The 27,355-nt window shown below is 37.3% G+C and overlaps 1 protein-coding gene across 6 annotated transcripts in view; it reads left to right on the forward strand.

The window, feature by feature from the left end:
- Positions 1 to 27,355, forward strand: part of DNAH5 (dynein axonemal heavy chain 5) — a 151,561-nt gene that overhangs the window by 7,188 nt on the left and 117,018 nt on the right. For 4 of the 6 annotated variants that reach the window (XR_010470345.1, XM_065052638.1, XM_065052641.1 and 1 more), the window contains exons 2-6: positions 18,383 to 18,517; positions 20,554 to 20,638; positions 23,992 to 24,152; positions 25,643 to 25,864; positions 26,398 to 26,535. Coding sequence is in view for 5 of the 6 variants with exons in the window: in XM_065052638.1 (XP_064908710.1) it covers positions 18,383 to 18,517; positions 20,554 to 20,638; positions 23,992 to 24,152; positions 25,643 to 25,864; positions 26,398 to 26,535 (741 nt within the window). In the remaining variant the exon portion in view is untranslated. Of the gene's footprint in view, positions 1 to 13,276; positions 13,667 to 18,382; positions 18,518 to 20,553; positions 20,639 to 23,991; positions 24,153 to 25,642; positions 25,865 to 26,397; positions 26,536 to 27,355 lie in introns of those variants that run through there. The other 2 variants (XM_065052640.1, XM_065052642.1) reach the window with 1 other exon arrangement.

A 27,355-nucleotide genomic window follows, 5' to 3' on the forward strand; every position in this document is an offset into this window, starting at 1 on the left:
AGACTCCATGACCTTAAAGGTTTTTTCTGACCTAAATGATCATATGATTCTATAACTTACCCAATATTAGTACAGCATGCCTCAGCTACATAGCTAGCATCTGTATCTATAGCATTAGGTGTGATTTTTCTCGTGACCCATAGATCAGATGAGTGAGTGTGAGGTTGGTGCAGCTGTGAGTGGAGTTTTAAAAAGCTTTAGAACAATTTAGTTCAGCAGTGTTTGGACAACTGTAATAGCTGTTGATTGCAGTAAAAAAGTACTGCTAAACCTATGTGGTGAAAAAGCCTCAATTCAGCACAAGTAATCAAAAACTTCAAAATGTTAATATTGCTGATTAAAGGGGACATGAAAATTTCACCGCTGGAACTATTTTACTTGCTATTGTGTGAATCCAGCTACATTTCTGATGCTGTCAACTAAGCTTAAGTTAGATTTGGGCCACAGAACAACTTGCAGGGCTTGAATCAGACGGTCTTATCTGATTGCCATTGATAGCCAGACAAAAATGTGAGTTTTTAATTGACAAAACCTTTTGCTGGTTATTCCATGGAAAACAAATTATCCAAATGGACACCTTTTTATTAATACTAAGCCACCCAGAAACATCCTAGGTTAGTACAATCAAGCTTTTATTTATTGATTTACCTATTATCTTCTATGATTTGCATGCTAACAAAAAATCAGGTGTGTATCTGTAAGGCTTCTGCTGTTGAATCCCCTTGCAGGTGTAGTAAATAAAGAGCAGTAGAACAGAAAATATGAAGCCAGTTGGCATGGCCTGCTGACAGCCTGTTGGAGAGTCTGTAACTTCCAAACGTGATGCAAACAGAATGGAAACACTTCTTGGCTTAGCACTGCATGCTACACAGATAATTAGCATTTCTTTATACTAAAAATCGTAGCTATTTATGTTGTTTTCTTGAAGCTAAATGCTTCATTTAATGTAGTGAATTTCTGCAGATGGCAGAAAGGAAGTATTTCATGGCTTTCTAGAAAAGACAAGGCAACATTATCTATTACCATTGATTTGGTGACCCCATGAGGCATAAGACAAAGCAGTCTTTAGAAATACAGTATTACAGCTTCTGCTGTTGTGCTGATTGAGAAGTTGAAATTTTAGTTCTAAGGTGGATAAGGATGTACTTACAACCTTTATGATGGTATACTATTTTTTTTTTGCAGAATAACGTGCATGTCATAGAGTGTGATAGTCAATTCTTACAGATAAATGGTGATGAATAGCATTTCTAAAGGAGGTTTCTGCAGAAAGAAAGCATGCTTAGACTGTATTAGGATTAGAGATGTATACAGATGTTTCAAAAAATGGATCCAGTTTGAAATTGCTGTATCTCTGCAACCATGAACCGTCCATGAATGAAACTCCTACTACTTGAAAGGACAGGCATAGAGTTTCAAATGATGACTGCTCAACTTGATAATTCGTTAAACAGTTTGTAAGTTTTTGTGTAATTGTAACATATTGCGATCATGAAATATACTGCTTTGAAACTGGGTCCATCTTTTTGAAACACCCTGTATTTCAGCTGCTGTGTAATGTAGCAGTCTTTATGGTACAATAATTCTCAACATAAATTTTGCCATTATGGACCAACTTGTATAGTACTTACCTCTGTGTAGATTACAGATAGGTTCATGCAGTGTTCATTTTTTTCTTCTGAATGCTGAACTTCTGTCACAGTAGTTGAAATAAATCTGATTTTCATCCCTTCCTTGAGCAGGAGTCCTTAGGGATTGTCAAGTAGTTGCGTACCTCTAAAGGCTGATGTAAAGATTAAGATAACTGTACTGAGACCACTTGATGAACACAAGAATTCAGTGTTTGGATTGCAACACTGTCATTGCTGCTTAGACAATTTGGATAATCATAACACCATATATTAATCCTACATCCATGCTTGTTAACAGGGAACAAGGAGGATGTTTGGAAATTATTAAAAACATTTTCTCAAGTTCTGCCCGACTTGGAAATATCTGCCTTAACTTTTGGAGATTTGGCTGTCTTAATAGTGAAATTATATTTTCAATATAAAAATGAATGGATCTCTATAATACAGAACATGTAGCCTGATGAGAGATTATATAGTCATGCTTAATGTCAGTACATTTGTAGTGAGCCAAGTGGACAGGTTGCTCCTTACTCTGTTCAGAGAGATAACCAAACTGCAGGAAACAATCTGTGAAAGGTCTATATCTAATGCAAATGGCCAAAGTCTGGGGATTCGAGTATATGTAAAAATACTCAAGGTGCTATAAAACGTACATGTGAGTATGCAGCGTTTTACAGCTAGCTAATTACCAGAGATTGGCTTCTTAAAATAATTTTCTGATAGTTTAGAAATCAAATGTATTAATATGGTTTTTCTTCGTCTAGATGGGAAAACCCTTGCAGAACAATTAATATGGCAAACACATCCCCACCCTCCTAATATTATCTATTCCAGGATTTGAGTACCCTGCTGTGGTTGCTGGCAAGCTTCTTACATCACGGTTTCTTTGCAAAGATTCTATCTCAGTTCTTTCTGCCCTGGTGCAGAATTCTGATTTAGCAGTTTCTAGTAGTTGTGCAAATAGCTAATGGTAGGGCAGAATCAGGTACTTTGTTGTTTCAAGGTTGTGTTTTTTTTTTTTAATCTGGAGATGGTTACTAGTAAGATATCAATGTGAGCCACTGAGGCAGCAAAATGACATAACTTGGAATCCTGAATGGATTGAACAGATGAATTAGTTGCAGTTCTGGAAATGTGGGTCAGAGCACAAGCCTAATTTGTTATAAAACCTCATATTTGATGGCTGACACGCTTTCTGTGTTGCTGTTTAGATTTGGTGTTCTGGTAGTGCCAGTTACGCAGCTGTGTAGACATGATTGCTTGTACTAAAAATAGACATAATGTTAGGCCTTTCGTAAAACAGACAAGTGAATCCATTTATTGGGGGTCAAAAGGAAAGTGTTTTTACTATGGAGTACACATAGTGATCTGGAGGCTTGGACAACTTGCTCAGTGTGAATTCAAGGCAGTTGGAAAACCCTTGAAGTTTGTGGTAAAATACCTTCAGTGCAGCATTTTAGCAGACAGGTGGTTTGGATTTCTTGCACAGAACTGCAAGAGTTGTGTTTTTTTTTTCCCTTGGTCAGGATACTCAGCTGCAGTTTCATCTCCAAAACAACACACAGGCAAATGGAAAGAAAGTTAAACTGTGTTCTAGTTTAGGTCTCACAGGGATGTGACAATTTTCAAATAAATTTATGTTTTGACTAATATTTCTCTACTAATATGTAGTATTATATGTTCAATCATTTCATCATAAAGGAAGCACTAATAATACTGAAGTAAAGCAAGATTTTATATGTAACTGGAGCTAAAGAATAGTTTAGACTTTGTGACCATCCTGAGTAAGCTTTGGGTTAATATGCTATCTGACCTGGGAGGTATTCCATTTTGATGGTATGGAAATTAAAAAGACATTTAGCCTGCCCTGCTGACTGCTGAGACGATAGTTTTAAACTGGACTGTGTCTTTGCCTAAGAAAAGCAAAACACAGGTGAAATCTCTTCAGAACTGGTCTTTGAACTTTTGAGGTATAAATCAGCACCAACTAATGAAAAAATGTAGAGTTGGATGAGTATGAGTCTTTTCAATTTGAAAATGCATGCCTTAATACTAAAGCAATTATAATTTAATAAAAAATGCTGAATGCAAAGATATGCTGCCAAGTTAATGAGTAAGAACACCCTACCTTAGCTTCCTGGCAGGGCCTGCAGGGAAGAAAACTGAACTTTATTTCTAAAGTTAAATGAGCAACAAGTTACTTAGTCTATGAACTGTTGTTACAGTGATGCTTTGTTTTCCATGCAACAGCTTGAAAAGAACATCTTTAAATTGTTTAGTGCTAGGCAACAGCTACTCGATATCATCATTTGCACTTCTGTTGCAGATGGTATCACAGTGCCGTGTCTGCATAGGAAGCTGTGAGCTACTTTGCTGTAGGAATGGCTGTCCTGTATGTGTGCGTATATATATGTATCAAGTTTTGTCTGTTAGAGGTTATTCTAACTATAACCAAAGGCTTGCTGAATCCCCTTGTTTGACATAGAGTCCCAAGAACTTTTGGAGTGACAGAGAAAAATGGGGGAAAACTACTTGGTGCTATAAGAAAGAAAAAGTAGATGCCACTGTATTTATGTTCGAAATGTAATCTGTGGTAGTTTGAAAAGTCATCAAGACTGAATTTTTCATGGGTAAACATTGCTTCCAAGGGAAGTAATCCTCAAGAACTCTTCTAAAAAGACAAGTTCGAGTGTTGGATCCTCTTCCACAAGAACCTTGGATTTGCCTGCCTGTTTTGTGCTGGAGGCCCTTATTTCTGCTTCAGAAATATGTGAATGAGAGAATGTGGACCTCAGAGCTGGTTTTCCTCTGAAGGAGCAGTATGAGGAAGAAAAGAAAAACATTCTCATGAAATGCTAACCAATTACGGAACCTTTATGTGATAAACCGATCCAACCATGCAAATATGAAGAACAGGTGCAAAATTTGGGTTGGCTTCCAGATGTCTGAGTGTATGCTTAACTGCTTCTCTCAAAGAAGAGCAATCCAGACAAACTAGGAAGGCTGCAGAGCTTTAGGATGAAGTTTTATGTTCGGACTGATCCTGCTTCATGCTTATTGAAACCATAGAAAATAGTCTGCATCTTGCACTTTCCTTGTGCCAGGCTCAGTAGTTATGTGATGATGGAGTAAACATGTTCAGTGAACCAGATAAGAAGATAAAGAAAAATATCACCTTTTTTGCTAGTTTTATTAGAAGAAAACAGCTGTGTCCCCATTGTCTGCCTTAGTTCTAGTGGACAGTTTGAGTTTTCAGTTCATGTGATGTCATGTATGTGTAATTGAGTTCTTGTGCAGGATGATCACTAGTTTCTATATGTTAGCCAGTTGTTTACAAAGGTAGAAGCAGACGTCATGGTACTAGTGATCAGTTCAGAGACCATCAGTTTACATGTCAAATCTGGATTAAGGTTCTTTTTCCATTTGCCTACACTGAATTTTCATCCACCACTCTATCACATAGTTGCTCCATCTTGGAAGGTCCTGTCATTCTTTGTGGTCATCCTTATTACCTTTAATGACTTGGTTTTATTTGCAGACTTTGTCGCTCTCACAGCTTTTCCCTTTTCCACCTGAATATGTTCAGATGCCTGAAGATCTTCACTGGTGACTTGTTGCTGTAAGAACAAACTATTAATTTTATTCCTGTCTTCTCCTTCCCAACAATTAATCAAGTTCTTTATATCTGAAGGGCAAATTCCCTCATGCTTCTCCTAAAAGCATTTGACAACGGATCTTTTTGAAAGCTTTCTGCAAATCCAGGTCATGTAGATCAATCTTCTATACATTAATGCTTATTAACCTCTTCAGTGAACCTCAGCAGTTTGAGTGTTTCCCTCTTCCACAGAAACCTTGTTGACTTTTTGGGAAATGAAATTATTTGAGGTTCCCCTTAATTCTGTTATTTATTATAATGCCTGTTATTTTATGTAGTCAGACTTCCTCATCAGTTGTTTCTCATTCAGCTAGCCCTGCAAGTGTGTCTTTTAAGGTGGTAACCAGTCCTCTGATACTGATGCAGAGTACATGTCACATTAAACATGTTTGGTCTTTTGTCTTTGAATTCCTTTAGAATTTTCGAGTGACTACCCATCTCATCCGTTACTTGCCATTGATACTTTTTTTTTGGGTCAACTTACTGTTCTTAATGTGTTGCCATTTATGTGAAGAGTTCCTATGAAGGAAATATTGAATGTTTCTGCTGAGAAAATATATACAAATTTAGTAATCTTCTATTGCATTCTTGCAGCATTATGATTTATTTTTTTTCGAAGATGTTCTGAGAGGTTTCCTGCTTCTGTGATGCGCTGTGAAAGAGATCTCATTATCAGCACTTTGTATCTCTTATCAGCTGTTATTCAGACTGCTTCACATTGCTTAATTGCATCTTTGTCTAAGCTGTCAGGGTTTAATCCACCTGGATTTTTTTTTTTCATATCATTGTTATTCCAGCTTTTTGGAGGATGCCTTCTTGCTTTTACTCTTTAACTATGCTGGCTTATGCTCTGCATATGGTAGCATCTGACTGCATGGAATTTTATTTTTTTTTAATTAGCTTTTGTCAGTTCTGTGAGGTGGTTGAATTTTGTGTTTAATTCTCTCTAACACTAGCATTTTGAACCTGTTATTGTGCCCTTTTAGGGACTAAGGTAGGAGTCACTTGCTTTCTTGTATGTTTTTTTCTATTATGATAAACTTTCTATGACTATTAATGATGTCTTGGAGTTTTATTATCAGCATCATAATCTCAGATGGTATTTCCCTAGTGTACATGGAGACAGCTGAAGCTTCTTGCTGATGCTATTTCCTGCCATGGTGACCCCTATCATCACTGTCACCATGCCACAGTCAATGCATTCATCCTAATCAGGCTGCCAGTAAAATATCATATGCTACGTCTGTCTTGTTTATGACTGAGACTTCATTCTGTTTGGCTCTGGTTGGCTTGCTAGGTTATTTGAACACCAAGCTCTTCCACAGTGGTATATGTTTTTCCATGTTTCCTGTACAGTAAATACCTCAATGTATGTACTGATGACACCTGCCTTATGCTGAGTTTCTAGTGCTGTTTTATAGCACATTATGTAGTTATAGCAAAGTTTTTGTTCAAAGATAGCATCCCAGTTCCACCAACATTGTTTCTAGCATTTCTTGTGCTTACGTAGAAACATTTCCTATTTCCTTCCACCCTGTTCAAAGGAACAATATATCTTCCAGCCTTTTGCTATGGTTTGCAGTGGGGCAGCATCTGCTTTATCATGTGTTTGAGCTCCCTGTACTTCATACAAGTGGATATGTATTTTCAGACCAGAGGATGTTTAGGTCCTGATAGCTTTTCCTCAGGCTAGGTTTAAAAACCCTTCTGATCCTTTTTAGAGTAAAAGCCACAAAGTTTACTTTACTTGTTTCTTCCAAAAGCATTCCCTTTATTTCAGGAGTGTCCCCTGCTTCCAGTGAATTTGGATCTTTTTTCCGTACTGATCTTCAGTTGCCAGGGATATTTGGAACATCTGAGCAGTGTGGGGATGCTTGAAGAACCTGAGTTAGTGTAATTTTTGCTTTTGACCCTTACTGTGACTGAAGCTGATAGGCACAATGTCCACATACTTAGTACTGGAAAAAGGAAAGTGTGAGATTCTGTAGTTCCTTAAAATGGAAAACGTATTACTTGCATGGTTACTTGAACTGAAGTTGTCTGTCCTCACAATAATGTCTCTTCATTTGGTAGACCCACGTATCCTGATGTCTTGTTAAACAGAAGTCTAATTATGTATCTGTCTACTTAATGTGTTCAGTGTTTTAAGTTTTATTTTCTTAAAGGTGGATCAAATAGTCAAGCAGATCCCGGAGAACAAATGTCTTGCCATAAGCAGGACAGGGAATTACACTAGAACTTCCTACATGGTAGGTTAATTCTTTAGGCAGTACTTTCACCATAGAAGGCTGGTTGGGCAGCAAGATGACGTTATTGTAGGTTAAAATCTTAGCTGTATCTGTTACCTTATCAAACAAGTAAGATGAAGAGAAGTTACATTTTTTTCAGCTATGATGGCCTTTTTTTTTTTTCTTTACTTGTTTGGCCTGGAGATATTAGGTGGCTGACAAATGGTACACTTGTCAGATGTTTAAGACAAAATGCTTTTTTTGGAATGACAAGCAACCCAAATGCCTACTGATGGTAAAGTTCAGTCTTTCTCCACAAAGCAGTCAAAAATCCTTTCCTTAATTAAAGGTATCCAAGCTTCAGTGTTATTTGACTTTAAAAGCATATTGAGGTAAGAAAGACAGCTCTTAGCTTTGGTTGTTCTCATTGCAGCTGCATGAAAAAATTGCAGCAGAGTACTATATGGTTTTATAAAAGTTCCTCCTCTTCCATTCTGTGTAGATTTTCATTTGTGATTTGCAGGTGGTCATTTCCATAAAGGACACTTTCAGTTATGCAATTTTATATGGTCCGTATTTTGTGGTCTTGTGAAAAACAGCATAAAAATAATGTACACTTTTGGCACTTTTGGCTTTTAACCACTAGATGGTAGCTAACTACTATCTGCAATTACCCTTAGTAAAACAAGCCTTGCTGCTGGAGCTGTATATATATATATATATATATATATATATATATATATGTATAAAATCTTTTGACATTGTGAAATGAACTGTCATAATTCCTAAACTAACATGACAGCTTAATATTTTCATCTAAAAAGTTTTCCTCTGATGCAGTTGATTGTGCACTTCATGGTTTTGCTGACCTGCATAGTGGTGAGTTACTCCAAATCTGACAATGTTTTGTAGGGTGCTGAATGTGGACAAGGATATCCAGAAATACATGACAGACTAAATTATGAAAATGCTGAGTTATAATACAAGATGGCATATCCTCCTTAATGTATATATTATGTTATTAAAACTAATGCAACTTTACCATGGATCTTACACTCCTGAAGCAGCTGGGGAGGAAAAGTATTTTTCAAATCACAGATCTGATTGTGGATCACCAATGACATAAAGGGTAAAAGAGCAGTTTTTTTTTTTTTTTTTGTTTGTTTTGTTTTTGTTTTGTTTTTTTTTTGTTTTTTGTTTTTTTTTTAAGTTGATTTAAACCAGCAAGAAATCTTTTTTCTTTTTTTCAAATGATAAAGAAGTTTTTTGTAAGTGTTAAATCTGACACTGTGATAAACCAAGGAATGATAAAACAAGGAGTTCCTGCTAAGTTATTGATTACATTACCCTGCCTCATCAATAACTGTTCTGTTCAAAAATCTTTAAAATGAACTTGGATTATTGGGTCCATTTGCATAGCTATGATACATTATTCAAACTAGTGCTCTTGTAGATGTAAAGCCAATTCATAAAGCAATATTTTTATAGCAGCTTCAGCAATTATCAGGCTATACCAAACTTAAGGCTGATCATTATTTGTTTTTGTGGCTTGTTAGGCAAAGAAGTGGTACAGGTGATAGGAATCTTGCATATGTTTGCTGATCAAAAGGTTGCTTCTTACCCTTCTGGGTTGTTGATTATGTTGAGACTGTGCCAAATTGGTCTGCTGGAAGTCTGGCTTTTCACCCGAGGACAATAGTGACCTGACAATCACAGTAAAGTACTGGCCCATCACTTCATCATTTTCAGTTTTCCTTTTTAACAAATAATGAGCTGGAAGATGACAGGAAGTTGCTTTCCATAAATGTCAAAAATCTTTCCAAGACTCTAACAAAGAGTAGCATGTTATCTGGTACTTTAAATGCAGCCTAGTTAAAGGTTCTGAGTGGGATCTGATTTGGGATATATTACAACTGCAAAGAGGTTTTCTCTGTAAGTTAATGATTTGTGATTATTTGATATTAACACATATATGGCTCCATTCCATGGGTTAGATTATTCCCTGTCATGATCGCCAGTCATTTTAATTTTGCCAGCCTTTTAATTAATGTAAAAATGCTAAATTCCAAGTTATATAAATGAGATTTCTGGATTTTGTTGAAGACTAATTTCTTTGTGGATGATAACTGAGCTGACAGGGATGCTCTGCTGGGCCTTCCACTCACAAACAAGAAAGAACTAGTTGAAGATGTGGAGGTCAAGGCCAGTGATCATGAGGCTGTGGAGCCTAAAACCCTGAAAGAAATGAGGAAGATAGCTAGTAGAGTCACAGCCTTAGACCTCGGGACAACAGATTGACTTCTTCAGGGATCTGCTTGGCAGGATCCTATGAAAGGACTTCCCCAGAGGGAAACAGACTGAGAAAAACCGATCTGCAAGAATAACATCTTTGGCATGTAAGGATGAATCACTTAATGTGCAGAAGGAAGAGCAAGATAAACAAGGTGACCCTGTCTGAGTTTAAACATGTGAGCTTCCATAGAAGGTAGAATCAGGGATGGGCCACTGAGGAGAAATATAGAGACAATGTCTGAGGGTTCAGAGATAGAGTTAAGGAAGTTGAAGCTCAGCTGGAGTTTGAACTTGAGAGAAGTGTGAAGGGAAATGAGAATAGTTTTTCTAAGTACACTGGCAGCAAAATAAGATGTGGGCCCACTGCTCAGTGGGACAGGGGACTAATTGACAAGGGATATGGGAAAGACTGAAGTACTCGGTGCCTTTTTTACCTCATTTTTCATGACTTGGGTTTGCCCTCTGACTTTTTAGGTCTTCAAGCCATCTTGCAAAACATGTGGAAATGAAGGATTATCTATGGTAGCCAAAAAAGTGTCAGGGAGCACTTAAGCCAATAGGATGTATGCAAGTCCATGGATGCAGATAAGATGTATCTGAAGGTGCTGAGGGAGGAAACCAATGTCATTTTGAGGCCTCTCTCATCTTTGAAAGACTGTGATGCTCTGGGGAGCTTCCTGAGGACACACATCCATTTTCAAACAGGAGAAAAGGGAAGATGCAGGGAATGGCAGACCAGCCAGCTGCACCTCAGTCCCTGGTAAGGTTGTGGGGCAAACTGTTCTGGAAGCCATTTTATGGCACGTGAATAACCAAGATGATGGTTGTCAACAACCAGCATAGATTTACCAGTGTCAAATCCTACACGACCACCCTGATTGCCTTCTATGATGAGACAGCTGGCTATGTGTTGTAGGGAAATAGGAAATTAGGATTTTAGGCCTATATCAATGTTATAAGCTGTGCTGCTAAGGCTGAAAGTCTCAGCTTGTCCCCTGTATAGCCCTTACCCAGAACCATGAGCATGGTTACCTTATGCTTGCTTTGTACCCTTAGTTAAGACATTGATAAATGCTGTTCTTAGGTTTGCTGATTTCTGTGCTAGACTGATGAACTATGGATAACAAATGAGACAGGTAGAACTTCAAAAGAAGCTAGCCCTGCGACCCGATGACCTTTTGTTCGGTACTTGCCAAGAAAGAAGAAGTGGAACCCGTAGACCACTGGGACGGAAGGAACCTGAGGACATCGACAGGGATAGACAGTGATAAATGTTGCTTAGTTGCATAATACATGTTAGAACCCTATATAATGACTAGTTATACTGCTGTATGATTGTCACTCTCTGAGGAGGTGACCCAATGCTGCTGTTCCTGTGAATCTTCTACAATAAATACTGCTCAGAGTAACCCACAAGAGTTCCAGTCTCTATCCAGCGCCTACCTACTACCTTTTTCACTATGTAGACAAGGAGAAAGCTGTGGTGATGTTCTTTATCTTGACTTCAGCAAGATGTTTGACAAAGTGTCCTATAATATCCTTAGAGTCAGACTTGTGATATATATGGACTGGATAATTGTCTGATAGTTTGGGTGGGAGATTGGCTGGACAAGCAGACTTCAGCCAGTATCAAGTCCAGCTAGCAAGTGGTGTCCCTCAGGGATTGATACTGAGGCTAAAATTGTTTAGTGTCTTTACAAATAATGTGAATGATGGGACAGAGTACACTCTCTGCGGGTCTGTTGGTGATAAACTGTGGGAAGAGGCTGATATGTGGAGGGAAGGGGTGCTATTCAAACAAACCTAGATGTGCTTGAGAAATGAACTGACAAGAACCTCAAGAAACTCAATGAAAGAACATACTAGGTCCTACAGTTAGGGTGGGATGACCTTGTGTGACAATATAGGCCAGTGGCCAACTTGCTAGGTAGCAGGTTTACATAGAAGGACTGAAGGGTTTTGTTCCACCCCAAGTTGAACGTGAGCCAGTAGTGCATATCACAGCACAGAATGCTGACCACAAACAGCTGAAATAGTCAGCAGGCTGACAGAGTAAGGGCAGCTGTGGGTCATCAAGATGGTCAGGAGTCCAGAGTGTGTGATGCATGAGAATATACTCAGAGAACCAGGTTTCTTCATCCCTAGGAAGAAAAGGTTAAGGGCAGATATTATTGCAGCCTACGATTGCCTAATGGGAGGGTAGAGAGATGACAGAGCTGAACTTCTTATTAAAGTGTATGGTAATAAGAGCCAACATACACAAGCTGAAACATAGGAGATTCCAGTTAGATGGGAACAATCTTTATGTTGGATGGTCTAACACTACTACAGTGCCCACAAGGCTGTGGAATTGCCATCCTGTGAGATACTCAAAACTCAACTGCATGCATCTCTGAGCAACACACTCTAACTGGATATGTTTTGAACAGAAGATCAAACTAGATGACTTCCAGAGATCTCTTTAGACCTACATAATCTTGTGGTTCTGCGAGTTAGTTGCTATGACCTTACATTGTTTTATGAAAAAGCTCCATGATTCTTAGGTGGTTCTTTGAGAGATTTATTTATTTTTAAAGAGGTTGTTGATGCATGGCAAAATTAAGCCTGTTGGGCTGAGTTTTTACATAATAAATCACATATATCCTGCAAAGAAGTAAATAATTCCTCAGTGTTTTGAATATATTCAAGAATTAACTCAATGTGTAATACTCAATAGCATGTTTAATTTTAAGAGAAAGCTGTAGAGGATTCAGAGAAAGTTATGTATGTTTACTTTTACACTAAATGCGATTTTTTTCAGTGTTTTTCAAACATACATTCAGATTTGACTATAGTACGTGGGGAAAATTGTATGGAAAAAATCAGATAGTGTGAGAAAAATGGCTTTTACTTATGTGATTTTTATCAGCTGATTTTAGATGTAATTCAGATTGATATGAGTGGAAGCAGAAGTATTTAGGGGCATGTTAGGCCTGAAATGGCTGTAAAAAGTTATTGTTTTTCTTGTTCCTAATTGGATCATTAGTTTATTTTTCTTGGCATTTTCAAGAGGACGTCAGATTAGATTCTGTCACTGAAGTGGAAAAATTAAGGCTATTTTAAGAAGAAAAAGCTTTACATTCCTTGTGGAGGAAAAATTGCTGTATTAAGCAACCATTGTACAAGTGAAAAATAACTGAGACTGAATGTGCTTGTATAAAAAATATGAAGAGAAAACTTGGTAGTTTAGTAGTCTGTGGGTAAGAGCTGTTTGAAAGCCACTTGATTGTTGTTGCTATATATTTAAACAGTCATCTGTGACAAGGAAATAGAGATATCTGTTGACATGAGGATTACTTAAGAAACCTAAACACAAATCAGATAAACAGTTATAAAATTGACTTTTGCAGATGGTTATGTTGCCCTTGAGCGTGATGAATTGTATCGAGCGGTGTTTGTATATAAACAATATCACCTTAACAACGCTGTGGTTGGTAGCAGTAATTTGCAGCTCCTAAGCTATAGGCAGTAAATTCTGGTGGTTAGAGACCTCTAGTTTCTAAAGTAGTCCAATTTAGTTTTTGAGTAATTTAAATGCACATCAGAACTGAATTTTAAATACAGAGTTAAGGTTAATAGTTGCTAGCTTTTTAAGTCCTTACTGTATTTTCTAGAGTTTTTGGGGGATTTCTACAGATACAGAATGAAACAAATATGAACAAAAAGGTGGGGGGACAGTGTAAAATGATGAATCAGGAGGCTTGCTCCATGGTTTAAGGCTTATTGCTGAAAAACAGTACTTGATAATTAAATCAGATAGTACAATGTTCAGAGCTGGAAGAAAGAAACTTTGGAAACAGAGCATTGGCAGAGTTATAAAGGTAAGGAAAACTGAACTTTGGACTAGTTCCAGACTAGTAACTGTGTAGTTTGAATAAAGTTGTGAATTGAAGGTGGGAGGATGTAGAAAAATGTGTTTTTTAAGATGTTGTATGTGGATGATAGTGGTTTCACAAAACATTCTAATTATATAAAAATGGATAAACTTTGCCTTTTAAAGTAAAATATAGTATTTGAGTAGGTATTTGTCATGAGAGGCAGCATTTTTGTGTAACTGGTCCTGTGAGTGAGTTGGTAGGGTAACAATCAAAGCTTAACTGCATGATTTGTTTTGAAAGGTAAATTTATACTCGGAGATATTTACGCATTTGACTACTAGTGCTTGCATCTTGTCCAGACTGTTGCAGTGATCTGGTAATGGTATAATTTACAAATGTTATACCGATACAATAAAGGGCTTGATGCTAGTTCTGGCAAGAAAACAAGGGTGGACTATGCCACCAAGGAAAACTGAAGTTGAATTTCACCCTTCCCATAGTTGGGAATAGAATTTTGAAGACACTGCATAGCACTGAGGAAAAAAAAAAAATAATAACGTATGGAAGTCATTAAGACTCTTATACTAATTTTAAAAACTGGTCGCTTGAACTAACTGTTCCTGAGTTAGTAGGTTACCACAAATGTGGGAAAGGTCTGATTATGTTTGAGATTTAAGAGTCAGCTAATGACACTGTCCTAATTCTGTAAGGTGAGATTTTTGGAGAGAAGTGAATAGAAATGTGTGTGTCTGAAAACTCAGGGTGCTTGGAAAGGGTAAAAGTTTTGCAGTTTACTTCTACAGGGAAATCTGTGAGCAAGGCTTATGGAATATGAAACATGTTAGCAAGTTAAAGGAGAGACAGAGGAATGCCATGTTGATTAAATAAATTTTGGATAAGACAGTAAATTAACAATAAAACATACTTTTTCCACTTCTTTGCTATGGAGCTTCCTAGTAAAGTTCAAGTGTATTGCTTATCCATAAGACTTTGATCTGAGCATGTCTAAATTCAGTAATGCACAGTATTCTGAGAGCAAAATGCATCATTTGCTGGATAAACTGTGTTCCGGAACAAGTTTTAACTTGTGTAGTTTTGACTTGAATACTAAATAACATTCATGCAAACTCTAGAGTATCTGCAGACACATCAGCGATTCACTCTATGATGAAGAAGATGGCAATAGTCAGTAGGTGGTTTCTGAGGCATCTGTTACAAAGCAAGGACCTCTGTCAACCCTGACTTCTGATCTTTTAGTACCTTCTGCTTAAATATGTGTACTTATATACTCCTGTGCTAGTTAGAAAACATATTTTTAAAAAATTTTAACTTAATCACCATTTGTTGTTTTAGACTGATAGTATGATGGTTATGGGTTTGGGCTTATGTTAAAATGATTTAGGAATCTCCCCTTTATTCTGCTCCAGGAGCAGATGTCTACTGAAATGAGTTTCCTGTGTTAAATTTTTAGCAGTTAGGTATTAGGAATGTTAAGGTTTTATGTAACATAAACCAAATTACTTGTTGTAACTAGACTAATCATCAGATCAGGACTTTTTGGTTAATCAGTTTAGCTTTGGACTTGCATCTGCTGTGGGACTGTGTCATGTGGGCTTTCTTACCTTTGTAACTAAGAGGGGGAAAAGAATCCCCAAACTAAACATGGCTGTGCTGCTGTTCTGTAAACGAAGAAGTGAGGTAAAGCTCTATTATGTAAAAACTTGGATAATCCTTCCACATATCTAAGTGAGAAAGGATTGATCTCTTGTAAATAACATTCCATCTGGATCTTCCTACATCACTGAACATTATGAAGTGGCTTTGTTTTATGACCCTGATCAGAATTGCTGCTGATGCTTTTCAGAGCTTGTGAGGAGAGTGTTACTGTAGGTACCAGCAATTCCTCTCTTACCTACACAAATAATAGCTTATGGGTTTTAGCAATCCTTCCATCTTCAAATCTTAGTCTTTCAGTGTTCTATTAAATTATGTTTATTTGAATTAAATAAACTTGCCTGTTTTTTGGTATTTTTTTGCTATTTAGGGTTATATATTTCTGTAGTGAATCAGGCAGGATGTTAAATATACAAAACTCCTAGGCCGACACCACATTGTTGATTTGAAGCAGCACGTGGGGGTAGTTAAAATTAACATCTTGAAGTCCAAAGACTGAATTTTGGAACAGGTTAGTGAATTCCTTCACTGAAATTGTGGTTGATACAAAAAAATGAGGACCTGAAATACACCCCTATGCAAAAATCAGGAAAAAAACAAATGTGGAATAGAAATCTACTTGTTCCTCCATGACCATTTTGCTCATTTATGTTTAACCCTTAAAGATGTGATGGGGAGGGGGGTGGTGGAGAAGGGGCAAATGACAGGTAGAAAGCTCAACATTTTCTTGCAATTCATTCTCTGAGATTCCTAAGCCTAAGTAAAGAGTATCTTAAAAATTTGTATTTTAAGTGGTATGCAAATGGAACTGATATTTTGATCAGTTTTCAGTCTAGCTTCTGAGTTTTTAAAAAAATATTTAAATTAATGACTTGCTATTGAAGGCACTGAATTTAGGTTTCTTCTATTTTTGGTGGGGCAACATAATCCTAGAAGTGAAGGGAGAAGTGTCTTCTGGTATCTGCAACAACAGAGAAATGAGAGGTTGTGATTGGGGAACACCGCATGTAGGGTGAAAAAGTTCTTAGAAATGGTAGATCATAAAAATATGGGAGCATGACAGGCAGGGTGTGTTCTTGAATAGCACTGTAGTGTCTATCAGGAAAAATATCCATGCAACTTATACTAATTAGAGAGATATCCACCAGAACGATGCAAATGCCTTCCAGAAGTGACACGTGATAAATGTAAGAGAATGTCTTAATCTTCATAAAACTATAGTTCTACTATCTAGATGGTAATTCCCTGTTTTCTCTAGGTACAGTTCTTTAAAATAATAAAGTTCTGTGATATATTAATGAATGCTCTTGTGACCAGACTTAGGCCTCAATTATTGCCTACTGCTATGTGAACAGCCATACACAATAGATGGTATGTTTGTTACAGGGTTTGAGAGACTGCAGTTAAAGGATTGGAAAACATTAGAAGAGCTGAAATGAGCAAACACTGCTCAGTTTGAGAAAGGTGCTCGTAATTTCAGCCTTCATAAACAGCAAGTTGTAGAAGAAATTTAGGCTGTGAACATATCAAGGGCCACCTGTATAAGTGGAGTTCGGAACAGATAACCAACAGAAGATGAATATCTTGTATAGCAATATAAATGGAGTTCAATGCTGGAAATGCAGCAGAGTACAAAACTAGTCTCTCTGTGGCTTAAGTAAAACAAAAAGAGCTTTTTGCTTGATTAAACAGAAGCTAACTAGTTGGCAGAGTATTGGTTGTATTTTTCTTTGTTGAATATGCGTTATCAGTTGTGCTCTCATTACTGAAACAACCAATTTTAGGATTCTGGTGTTATCATCTAGTGTGAAGCTGATTCAGCCCCAAATGGTCACTATTTGTATGTCTAAATAGGGGAAAAATTTCTTGCCTGATTTGAGAAGATGTAGGAAAGGCCAATCCTGTGATGACTTTTGATTTTTGGGAAAGCGGAATTCATGTTGGGGAATGACAGAGATAAAATAGCATGCAGTACAAATAAATCCGCTACTGCATTCTTCAGGCATATTTGTGTAAAGAATAGGATTTGTATGTTTGTTTTTTACATGGAAAAACATTTCCAGTGCATTCAGCATCTATGAAGGCATGCTATTATAGTAATGATGAGTTTACCAAACATTTGAAAATTCCTTCAGGAACTAGGAAAGATATTTACATAAGTGTATAAAGTGTATTATGCAAGTCCTTTCGGCTATGCAGAAGCGTGTGGGTAAATCGCTTGTGCATACTTTATAGAGTTACTAGATTTTTTTCATAATCACTGGGGAAATAAAATTGAATTTACCACCAATGAAACTTAATTCTAAATTTCTTTTGAAAATGAAATGATATTAAATCTTGTAATCCTCAAGCACAATAATACCAGTAAGTATTCCAGTAGGCGATTTTGTCTATAATGTAATGAGTTGTATTACATATGGGAATTCAATTTAATTAGAAGAGTAGGCATACAGCTTGAAGAATGGTATAATAGCTATAGTTGAGCACATTTGTAAACACTTGTGTACCTTGAGGCTTGTGGCTTGTTTTACTTCTCATTATATTAAAGAGATAATGTATGAAACCCTAGCTTCCTGCAGCAGCATCTGTCTTTGTTAGAGAATGCTTACAGTATCTTCCATATCTTCCATGAATAGCAAAGAAGGGTCAGAATCCTGTCTTGTCTTGATGATCATGTGTGACTAGACTGAAAAGCTGGGACTAAGGACTTAGGCTGTTGTAGATAACTTGCAGAATGACAGTGCTATACATGTAAAATATTTCTTTTTTAACCCCCTACAGAACCTTTCAATGTGTAAATAATGTAGTACAAAAGACTGATGATAGAAATTTTGTGCTAAATCTGAAAACAGAACACAGGAAATCAACTGTAGAATCATAACAGGGGTTGCTTCTGAAAAATTAGACTGCCTTAAAAACATAAACCAAAAATTTGGAAGAATAATGTGACAGCCTTTATTTTTTGTAAATAAATTTTAAATTTTCTTTATTTTTGTCTTCAAAATACATTGAGAGTTATTCATTGTCCACTGTGCTTTATAACAGCAAAAGCTGCAGGAAGAGAGAGAGGCTAAACGTGCTCGGCTGGATGGCAGGCATGATTACTTACTGGATACCATTGCCTCTTGTGTGAACCTGGACAAAGCAGAAGTAGAAGATGCTATTCTTGATGGTAACCAGGTAATTGATAGTGAAGCTCATTGGGTGCTTTAGAACGGATATTACCATCAAATACTATGTGAGAATTGGTTAATGCAGGGAGTAAGAAGTTAGAAATACGTATACTGAGGAAACGGTGCATTGAATTTGATAAGTATTATATGCAAAGGAGTTACATTTTGTGATTTGAAAATAAATAGTTATGTTTTTAAAACCTAGGTAGACAGCAAGTAGATATTGTTTTACTCCCTGGCACTAGAGGAAACATGGGTGTGTTTTTTAAAAAAATTTCCTTTGTGTTCTCTTTCCATCTGTGTACCTTCTTTAACTTATGCTTTCCCATTTCAGTGTTAATGTTGTTGAGAGACTGAAGAAAGTCCAGTGGAAGACTACGAAGATAGTGGAGGACATAGGGCATGTAAAATATGAGAAGAGGAAGAATAAGAGATTGAGGGGCAGTCAGAGAGTGGGCTGCAGTTACTTCAAGAGTAGTTATGAAGATGACAGAGCTGAGCTCTTCTGAGCAATTGCAGATGATATAGGAAAGGCAATAGCCACAACTTGGAAATTGAACACTAAAGACCCCTCTTCTCCAGGAGAGTAATACAGCTGTGGAATTCCTTTCCTTGAGGTTTTTGAGATTCAGCCTAGGTAAAGGTCTAGATAACCTGAGCTGTTGATGATACAGGATGCTGGCCTCAACATCTCCCAGAGGTCCCTTCCAACATTTCTGTGATTCCACGCGATATAGGAAAATCAGCTGTCCAGAACACTGTTGCAGAAGTTAAAAAGCAGAACTTGTTTCAGCCTTTGTGCATTCTATCTCTAAATGGGTTTCCTGTCAAACTATATTGCCTGAGAATAATTGTCAAGTGAAGAAAATATTGAAAGTTGTCATACTTGAAAAGACAAAAGTGTAATAGTTGTTGTGACCTCATCTTTGAGGGTTCACCAAAGATTTTCTGGAATAGCAGTTTACGTGATCTTTGTGTAACAGGCACATTATTAATTGAAGAGGGATAAATGCAGCATTTTTCCTGCACTAGGAAGCACAAATATTACCAGCAAATGTTTCCAAAGGACTTCTACAATTAGAAGCCTTTTCTGCTGGAAGATTAGAATCATGGAATCATTTTGATTGGAAGAGACCCTCAAGATCATTGAGTCAAACCATTACCTAACTCTAGCAGTAAACTAAACCATGTCCCTAAGAACCTTGTCTATACATCCTTTAAACACCTCCAGGGATGATGACTCCACCACTCCCTGGGCAGCCTGTTGCAATACCTGACAACCTTTCCCATGAATAATTTTTTCCTAATAACCAATCTGAACCTTCCCTAGTGCAACTGCTGTGTAGTTAGGGACTATGTGAAACAACAACTCATAGATCTAGAAAAATAACAGATTAGACCAGACTTTCAGGTACTGAAATACTGATCAGCGTGCTAGCATACAGCAATTAACTTTCTTCCTAGGTCTATATGGCCTGTACATGAGATTCCTGGACTGAACTACTAATATATGGTTCAAAGATGCTTGATGGCAGCCTTAAATTGGTGGAGAACTGTGAGATTGTCCTGATGTCTAAACCAGAAATAAATAAAGGCTTTCTCTGTTGCTGTGATATGGAATAATTGCAGCTGTGTGTTTTCTGCTTTCAGCTAGTTATCTGAATGGCAGTAAGAATAAATGGGTGAGGGACTTCAGTGCGGTGCTTCTGCACTTCAGTAAATGCAGAAATGCCCTGTGCCCTCAGTTTGAGAGATGATACACAGCATGTAAACTAAGTTGTCTCAGTAAACTGAAACATGGTCTAGCAATATTCAGTTGTGTTCAGCATGGAAAAACCTAAGTGATTCAATTAAGAAGATATGTGCTGCTAAAGGACAAGAAAACTCTATCTTGTTTGGATGGTAGTAACTGAGCCTGGTATAATTTTATTAGTGAACAATGAAAATGTGTACTTGTTAGCTGTGTATGTTAAAAATCTGAGCAAGTTAAAATTTTCATAGTGGGTGTGCTATGCATAAATACATGAATGTGGTCTCAAACAGATAGAACGCATTGACAAATTCTTGGCCCCTGGAGGTCTGCGTCATCTGATGTTCTACTATCAAGATGTGGAGGCAACAGATACAGGTAAAGCAACTTATGTTCTCCTGAAACATGTTATAGTTGTGCTGAGCAAGTGTGCAAGGAAAAAGCAAATAATTAAGTTCTTATAAATTGGGGGTTAATGCACATCAAGTTTGGTCATACTGGACATTAATCCTTGCTCATGGAATGAGGATTGATGAAATTACTGAAGCTTCTTAGTGCACTTCTGCATTTTGCTAGTATGCAACAACACTTCCTTGCAAGCCTAGCAACAATTGCCTGGGGGCTGGAAAATGGTTCTCGATAGTTAAAAGATGACTTTCACACCTGTGTATAATGACAGGTGCCCTACTCTCTCCCCTCCAGTCACACCACCAATTTTCCCCTAGAAGCTCTTGGCACATGACCATCCATCCAGATGGTCCTGTCACGTGGCAGATGACCCCAGGAGGTCTGCCTTGTGGGTAGCAGGGCCATTATCCCTTCTTTTCATGTGCCCTTCCCTTCCCCTGTACCCCCATGTTACCACACTTCTGGGGGAAGCCTACTTCTCAACTGGGAGGCAGCTCAGGACCCCTGTGACAAGGACATCCTCCTCTTGTCTGTGACATCTGTCCCAGAACCTCCAATGCTGCAGCCATTGGGACTAGCCAGGTGCAATGTGACCTCTGAGACCCTGTGTTGGGTTGGTGGGACTTGACCCTGCTTTTTTACCCTGGATGTACAGAGGCCTCCTAAATATGGCTATGTGTATCTGTAGAAATATCTGTGTTTATACATATGTAAACATATACCTAGAAGAGTGTACAAATATGTGTTTATGTATTTTCAGTATATATGTATATACCTGAAAGGTATAAAAAGACTGTTTAGTATAAGCAACTTTAATTATTAAAACTTAAGCATACCTAGAAAGAAAATTAAATTATAATACAATCTCAGCCACCAATTTAGAAATCTGCAGATCAACTTTTAACATGCCTGAGTTGAAGTGGTGGAAGTATGTTGGAGAACGTGTAAGGCAAGGGGAAAAGCCTCGGAATCTAATCAGAGTTCCCCTCACCAACCCTCAAAGTGATCAGATGACCCTATAGTATGATTGTGGTGGCCTTTGGTCTTTGAGATGTGCTGCTAGATGCAGGCAACATGGAAAGCTGGAGGAAAATAAACAAAAACTCAGACATGTTAATTGAGTGAATAAGCAGAAGTCCCCAAAAGACCATGTGCACTGGATGAAAAAAAAAAAAAAAAAAAAAGAAAGAAAAAATAAACTGGTGGTAAAGGAGAAGACAAGTGAGTGTAGGATGAAGTGGGTGTATGGGAGGCTGCCTTTGCTGACAGCCATGAGTGTACAGTTACTGGTAACACCATCAAAGTGTGCGGCTTGTGCTATATGCTTTTCCTTAGATGGTGCAGGATTTGTAGAAGCATTTTCTGTGCAGATCATTCTGGGGCTGTGGCTCACAGGCTAGCAAAGCAAAAATCATAGCTATAGTGGTAGCTACTAAGTAGTAAAGTTAAGTGAATTTTTCACAGAATCATAGAATCATTTTGGTTGGAAGTGACCTGTAAGATCATCAAGTCCTACCATAACCTAACTCTAGCACTAAACCGTGTCCATAAGAGCCTCATCTATATGTCTTTTAAACACCTCTAGGGATGGTGACACAACCACTTCAGTGGGCAGCCTGTTCCAGTGCTTCACAGCTCTCTCCATGAATAAATTTTTCCTAATACATATTCTGAACCTTCCCTGGCACAACTTGAGGCTGTTTCCTCTCATCCTCTTCCTTTTGTGGCATTACATGTAACTGTATACATGCAATGTATAGATTACATGTATACAGCAACAAGATTGTTGGCAAGGGCACTTTGCTGCACACCACCTCAAATACAAGGTGGTTTTCTGACTTTGTTGTGGATCTGTGAACACTTGGGCAGAAAATGACCCTTTGAATGGTGCCTACAAGATACTTTATGTCCATATGGAGGAGAGACTGTGTATCTCTGAGTTCAGGAAGACACTCCAGAGCCCTAAGCGGTCATTTCAAAGTCTGGTTTTGTGCCTGGCCTCACATGCAGTTTTTTTGCAATGTTTTGAATGGCACTTGTAATATGCAGCTGAACAACTTCTAGCACCCTTTTCAGCAACAGTACATCTTTTCTACAAGAGAATGCAGAATAGGTTACCTACTACATTTCTTTACATCATGAGAATGCCCTGGAAACGGGGACGGCTGTTTCTGGTGGGGCCTCTGTAATTACCGAAGCACAAGGATACTGCAAATTCATCTTAATTGGAAATAAATCAAATTAATAAAACTCTCATAGTCAAGACTGTATTGCTGGCAACAGAGCCCTTGATATAGTTCTGAGGTAAACAAAAAAGAGACTCTTCCAGGAACTGTGGTGAAAAAGGGGAGGGGGAAAGCTGATGTGAAGAAAAGGGTGGGCAAGGGACTTATAGTTGGCCACCTGATCCAAAATAGGGATCACTGGGGCAGATGGTCTTGAGCCAGCAAAAAAAGTGGTGGGGGACTCGTAATTTTTTTTTTTTTTTTTTTTTTTTTATGTTGTCCTTTAACTGCTAGTATCAAAACTTCACTTTTTGATCCTTTTATTGTTTCACTGTCTCACTGAAATGCCTGTGCATGCACATTTTCCTCTGAGGTAACACTAGAAAGCTAATAACAGAGAAGTAACGTGGCCAAAACCACAATTTGAGAGAATATTTTTGCAAAGGTACTGCTGCAATTGGTACCAACAGCCTAATAAACATGGTAGGAACACATTTGTGTTAGGGGAATAAGAAAGAACAGGGAAGTCCCTTGTAGCTCCCTTATTGTTTTGTTTTGTTTTGTTTGGTTGTTTTTTCCCCAAAATAATTTGCTGTGGCCTGTCTCCTTCCCCCCCCCCCCCAGAAGCACTCTGTTTATTTATTTATTTATTTTTTAAAAAATTAATGTTAAGAGTTGTCTACATGTTTATAAGGAAAGACAGTTGTTAATAGGCTCCTCTGAGGTAAATACATTTGCGTGGTGCTTTTTTTTTTGTGTGTGTGTGTGATTTTTTTGAGCATTACATGCAACTGCATGATAAAGAGCCATGTAAGAGGATCTTGAGTCTGAACCTTTACTTAAAAAGAATAGAAAGCAAACAAATGAAGAGAAGTGAAAAGCTTTTGATGCGAGAATGCAAAACTAGATGAAATAGTTGTTATTGTGCTGTGAGGACTATAGATGTTGTATACCGTCTGAGGATAGTCCCATGGGGCAACTCCAGGAGTCTGAGACTTAAATATATGCAAATGATGACTGAATTGTTTGTTTAGAAAACTTTTATTTGAATAAATAATCAGTGATTTTAAAAAATGTTTCTTTTATTTGAATCTACAGAGCAATTTGTCCTTCCAGGAACAGGAATCAACTCTCATTTGCCAAAGCATAAACCTAAAGTATTTGTGACAGAGGGAAAAGAAGTTGCTTTAACTGGTGTATGCATTTTCTTCATTAGATCTAGTCTTTTTAAACCTATCACAACAGAGAATATCTATCAGGTAAGAGTCAGTGACTGCTGATCACTGTACATAATATTTTTAAAAATTATTTTTCCTTATGGGCTATTTTCAGCGTGTAATTTGACAAACTTTGATATGGAGGAATGAGTAAAAGGACACAGTTTGGCTAAATGAACCGTGGGACAAAGAAAGAGGGGAATGGAAAACCTGGCATCAGCTAGCAGCAGCAACTTGAAGAGTATCATTGCTATGAAGAAATGATGCTAACAAAGAAAATCCATGATAGTCCAAAATGACAAAGAGTAATTAGTCAATACCTAAAGAATACACTGCTAAATTTTACAAGCACTAGCAAATCCATTAAAAAAAAAAAACAAACCAAACAGAAATAATTTTATTTTTGAGACCATATAAGCAAATAATATATAGACAAGTTTTTACTGGTGAAAGCCTCCTTAAATCTCTGATGGTCTGAGGTAAACAAAGCTGGATCAAGTGTTTCAGTAGCAAGGAGCACAGAACAAAATATAGGGCATCTTATAATTGGAGCGCTATAATTGAAGCACTAAAATAAGAATGATGGGCTAAATGAGAATTTGGTGTTGTGGAATACTTTCTATACCCTTCAAAATGGGAATTCTCAAGTACAGCTCCTAAATCAGTGAGTTTTAACACCCCCCATCTCTTCTACGAAAACCTTTAAAACTGTATTTTGCCCAGATATGCAAGAAATACAAGAGCTAAGGCTGGATGAGCTGGCTGTCATCACCAGATTGTTTTTTAATTTCTACAGATACATACTTAAAAGTTTTGTGTTTTTCACAAGTAATTATGTAGCACTTGCTGATAGTAGATAATATGATAAAACTAGAAAAGATAAGTTGAAAAGTAAAAATGTTATGTCTGAAGACACATCTAATGTGTGACAAAAGTTGTTTGGTGTTAAATTATGTTGCTGAAAAAAATTCCTGTGGTACCTTCTAATGAAGCAAAAAGTGCCTGGCAGATCAACATAATTTACCTTAGAAGTCTTCAGAGGCTTTTGCAGAATGTCTGAAAAATATGTGTTCTGTGAGGTGTTGCATCTCAAACTGGGTAAATCTGGGCCAAAAGCTTTGGGCAACAGGAAGTGAGAATTAACTATGTATCATAATTCTTTTTATATCTAAGCCTTTTAAGTACATTGATCTCTGTCTACATATATATTTCAAAAGTTAATGCTGATAGCTAGAGAAGTGGCAGGGTAGAATCATTTTACTCGTCTAAACTGAGCTTTATAAATTGAGGTCTCTTATACTCTCATTGTGTTTTACAAGTGCTTTCAGATCTTTGTTTCCTCAGTTTTGTATGACAAACTGTGATGCTGTGCAAATCTTGCAGGCCCTGCTAGCAAGAATTGTGCTGTTATCACTTGAAGAGCACTCACACACTGGCTATTTCTCAGATGCTCAAGGCAATAGGACTGAAATAACTGTAACGATGGCAACATTTTGTTTTCTATTTTAACATGTATTGCATTTATTTTACAGGAAGTAAATTTTAATATGATGAATGTAGGTCGAGATGGCTTGCTAAAAAGTGTTGAGCAGTTGATATCAGAAATCTTCATTCCAGCCTTACAGACTATGGACCATGGCTGGGTTGAACTTGGTGATCCTCAACAAGCTTCCAATATTAAACAGGACTTCCTCGCTTCCCTTGAAGCATTTGTCAGTGTCCTATCAGGAACTCAGCAAAATCTGTTGGAAAAGGTAGTGTGTTTATGAGGCAAATAGAAGTTGAACTAGCTGCTTAGAAAGTCTCTTGCTCTGGAGCTTTTGAATTAACTGCTGTTGCAGAATACTAATTAAAAATCTATTTTGTTAAACTGGAGGGAAAAATAACAATTTTGTTTGATGTCATCAGTAACTTGTTATACGTTAATCTGTGGCTTTAACAATTCTGCAGGTGCTTCTGCTCTGGTGCCAGTTCTTTAGAGCTATTAACATCTTGACTGTCCAATGGCTGTGGCCACTCTTAAACAAAGAATGATTAATGTATGACAGACAATTGCTTTATCTGTCATTTCCTTCTCAGCCTTTGTGAAGGAAAGAGCATGAGCACTGCTAGGCTGGTAAATTCTCCACATTCTGGAGTCTAGTTCTCGCTCAAACCAGTTTAATTTAAACTGATACAGGAATATGAAGTAAGATACCCCAAGTGGGGCAAACAGTTACTTTTTAAAGTACTGGATTATTTATCATGAATATTTCAGCATTTCAGGGTTTTTTAACTTGTGGTTTAGGTGTATCTGAAGAAATGTGAAACATATGATCTGAAAACTCTAAGGGGACCTTCCGATTATCTGGCAGTTGCTAACAGCATTGATGCTCTTGGAAGAATTGAAGTCTGCATGAAAGGATGGACCAAACAAATTGAACAGGTGATACACTGGACAGATGTGAAATATGACAACATCTGTGTATTGGGAGATGATGAATTTAATCCTGTTGGCTTAGATGTGATAAATCCCTGTATTTTAAAGTACTATTGGCATATCTGCTGTGATTTTACTTCTCAAAGATAACATTATTGAAGGCTTTTTCCATCTGTTAGTAAAAATAGCATACACGTCTCTGGAAGCCTGGTTCCCTGTTTTTGATAATCATCTCATCTTAAAGAGAAAACATTTCAATGATGGAAACTCTTCATGTGGTTAGAAGTATTGTAAGGTCAACATACTTGTTTTAAGTGCAGATAAAATAAAAAAAAAAGGCAGATGAGATTTTTAATTGCATTTTTTTCATCTCAGAAGCAAGTCCTTTGTAGACTGCCTAGCATATATCTTGTTCTTTTCAGAAAGAAATGAAAGTATCAATTGAGTTATTGCGTTAAATTATTGCATGATATTAATCAAGTTCTTGTGGTCTGTGCATCATCTGAAAAGCAATCCAAGGTAAATCATAGAAGCTTCAAGGAAACAAGTTCTGTAATGTTTGTACAGGCAGACAATAAGGAAGAGGACAGCATGAATAGCTTTTAAAGCTGGAAAATGGAAATTTAATTGCTACCTTATTCTCTACTCTGCCTGTAAAAATTATTGCAGAGATTTTATCAGAAAGGTATGTTTATTTGCAAATTAAGACATCAGCTCGATGAAAGACCCTTCTTTATTAAGGCCTCTGGTGTTCTTTTCTATGTAAACCATCAGCTTGTTCAGAAAGCATAAAAATGTGCACAGAAATTATTTCAATTCATGTTAC

This window comes from Columba livia, chromosome 2, assembly GCF_036013475.1.
Source record: "Columba livia isolate bColLiv1 breed racing homer chromosome 2, bColLiv1.pat.W.v2, whole genome shotgun sequence".
Lineage (NCBI taxonomy): Eukaryota > Metazoa > Chordata > Aves > Columbiformes > Columbidae > Columba > Columba livia.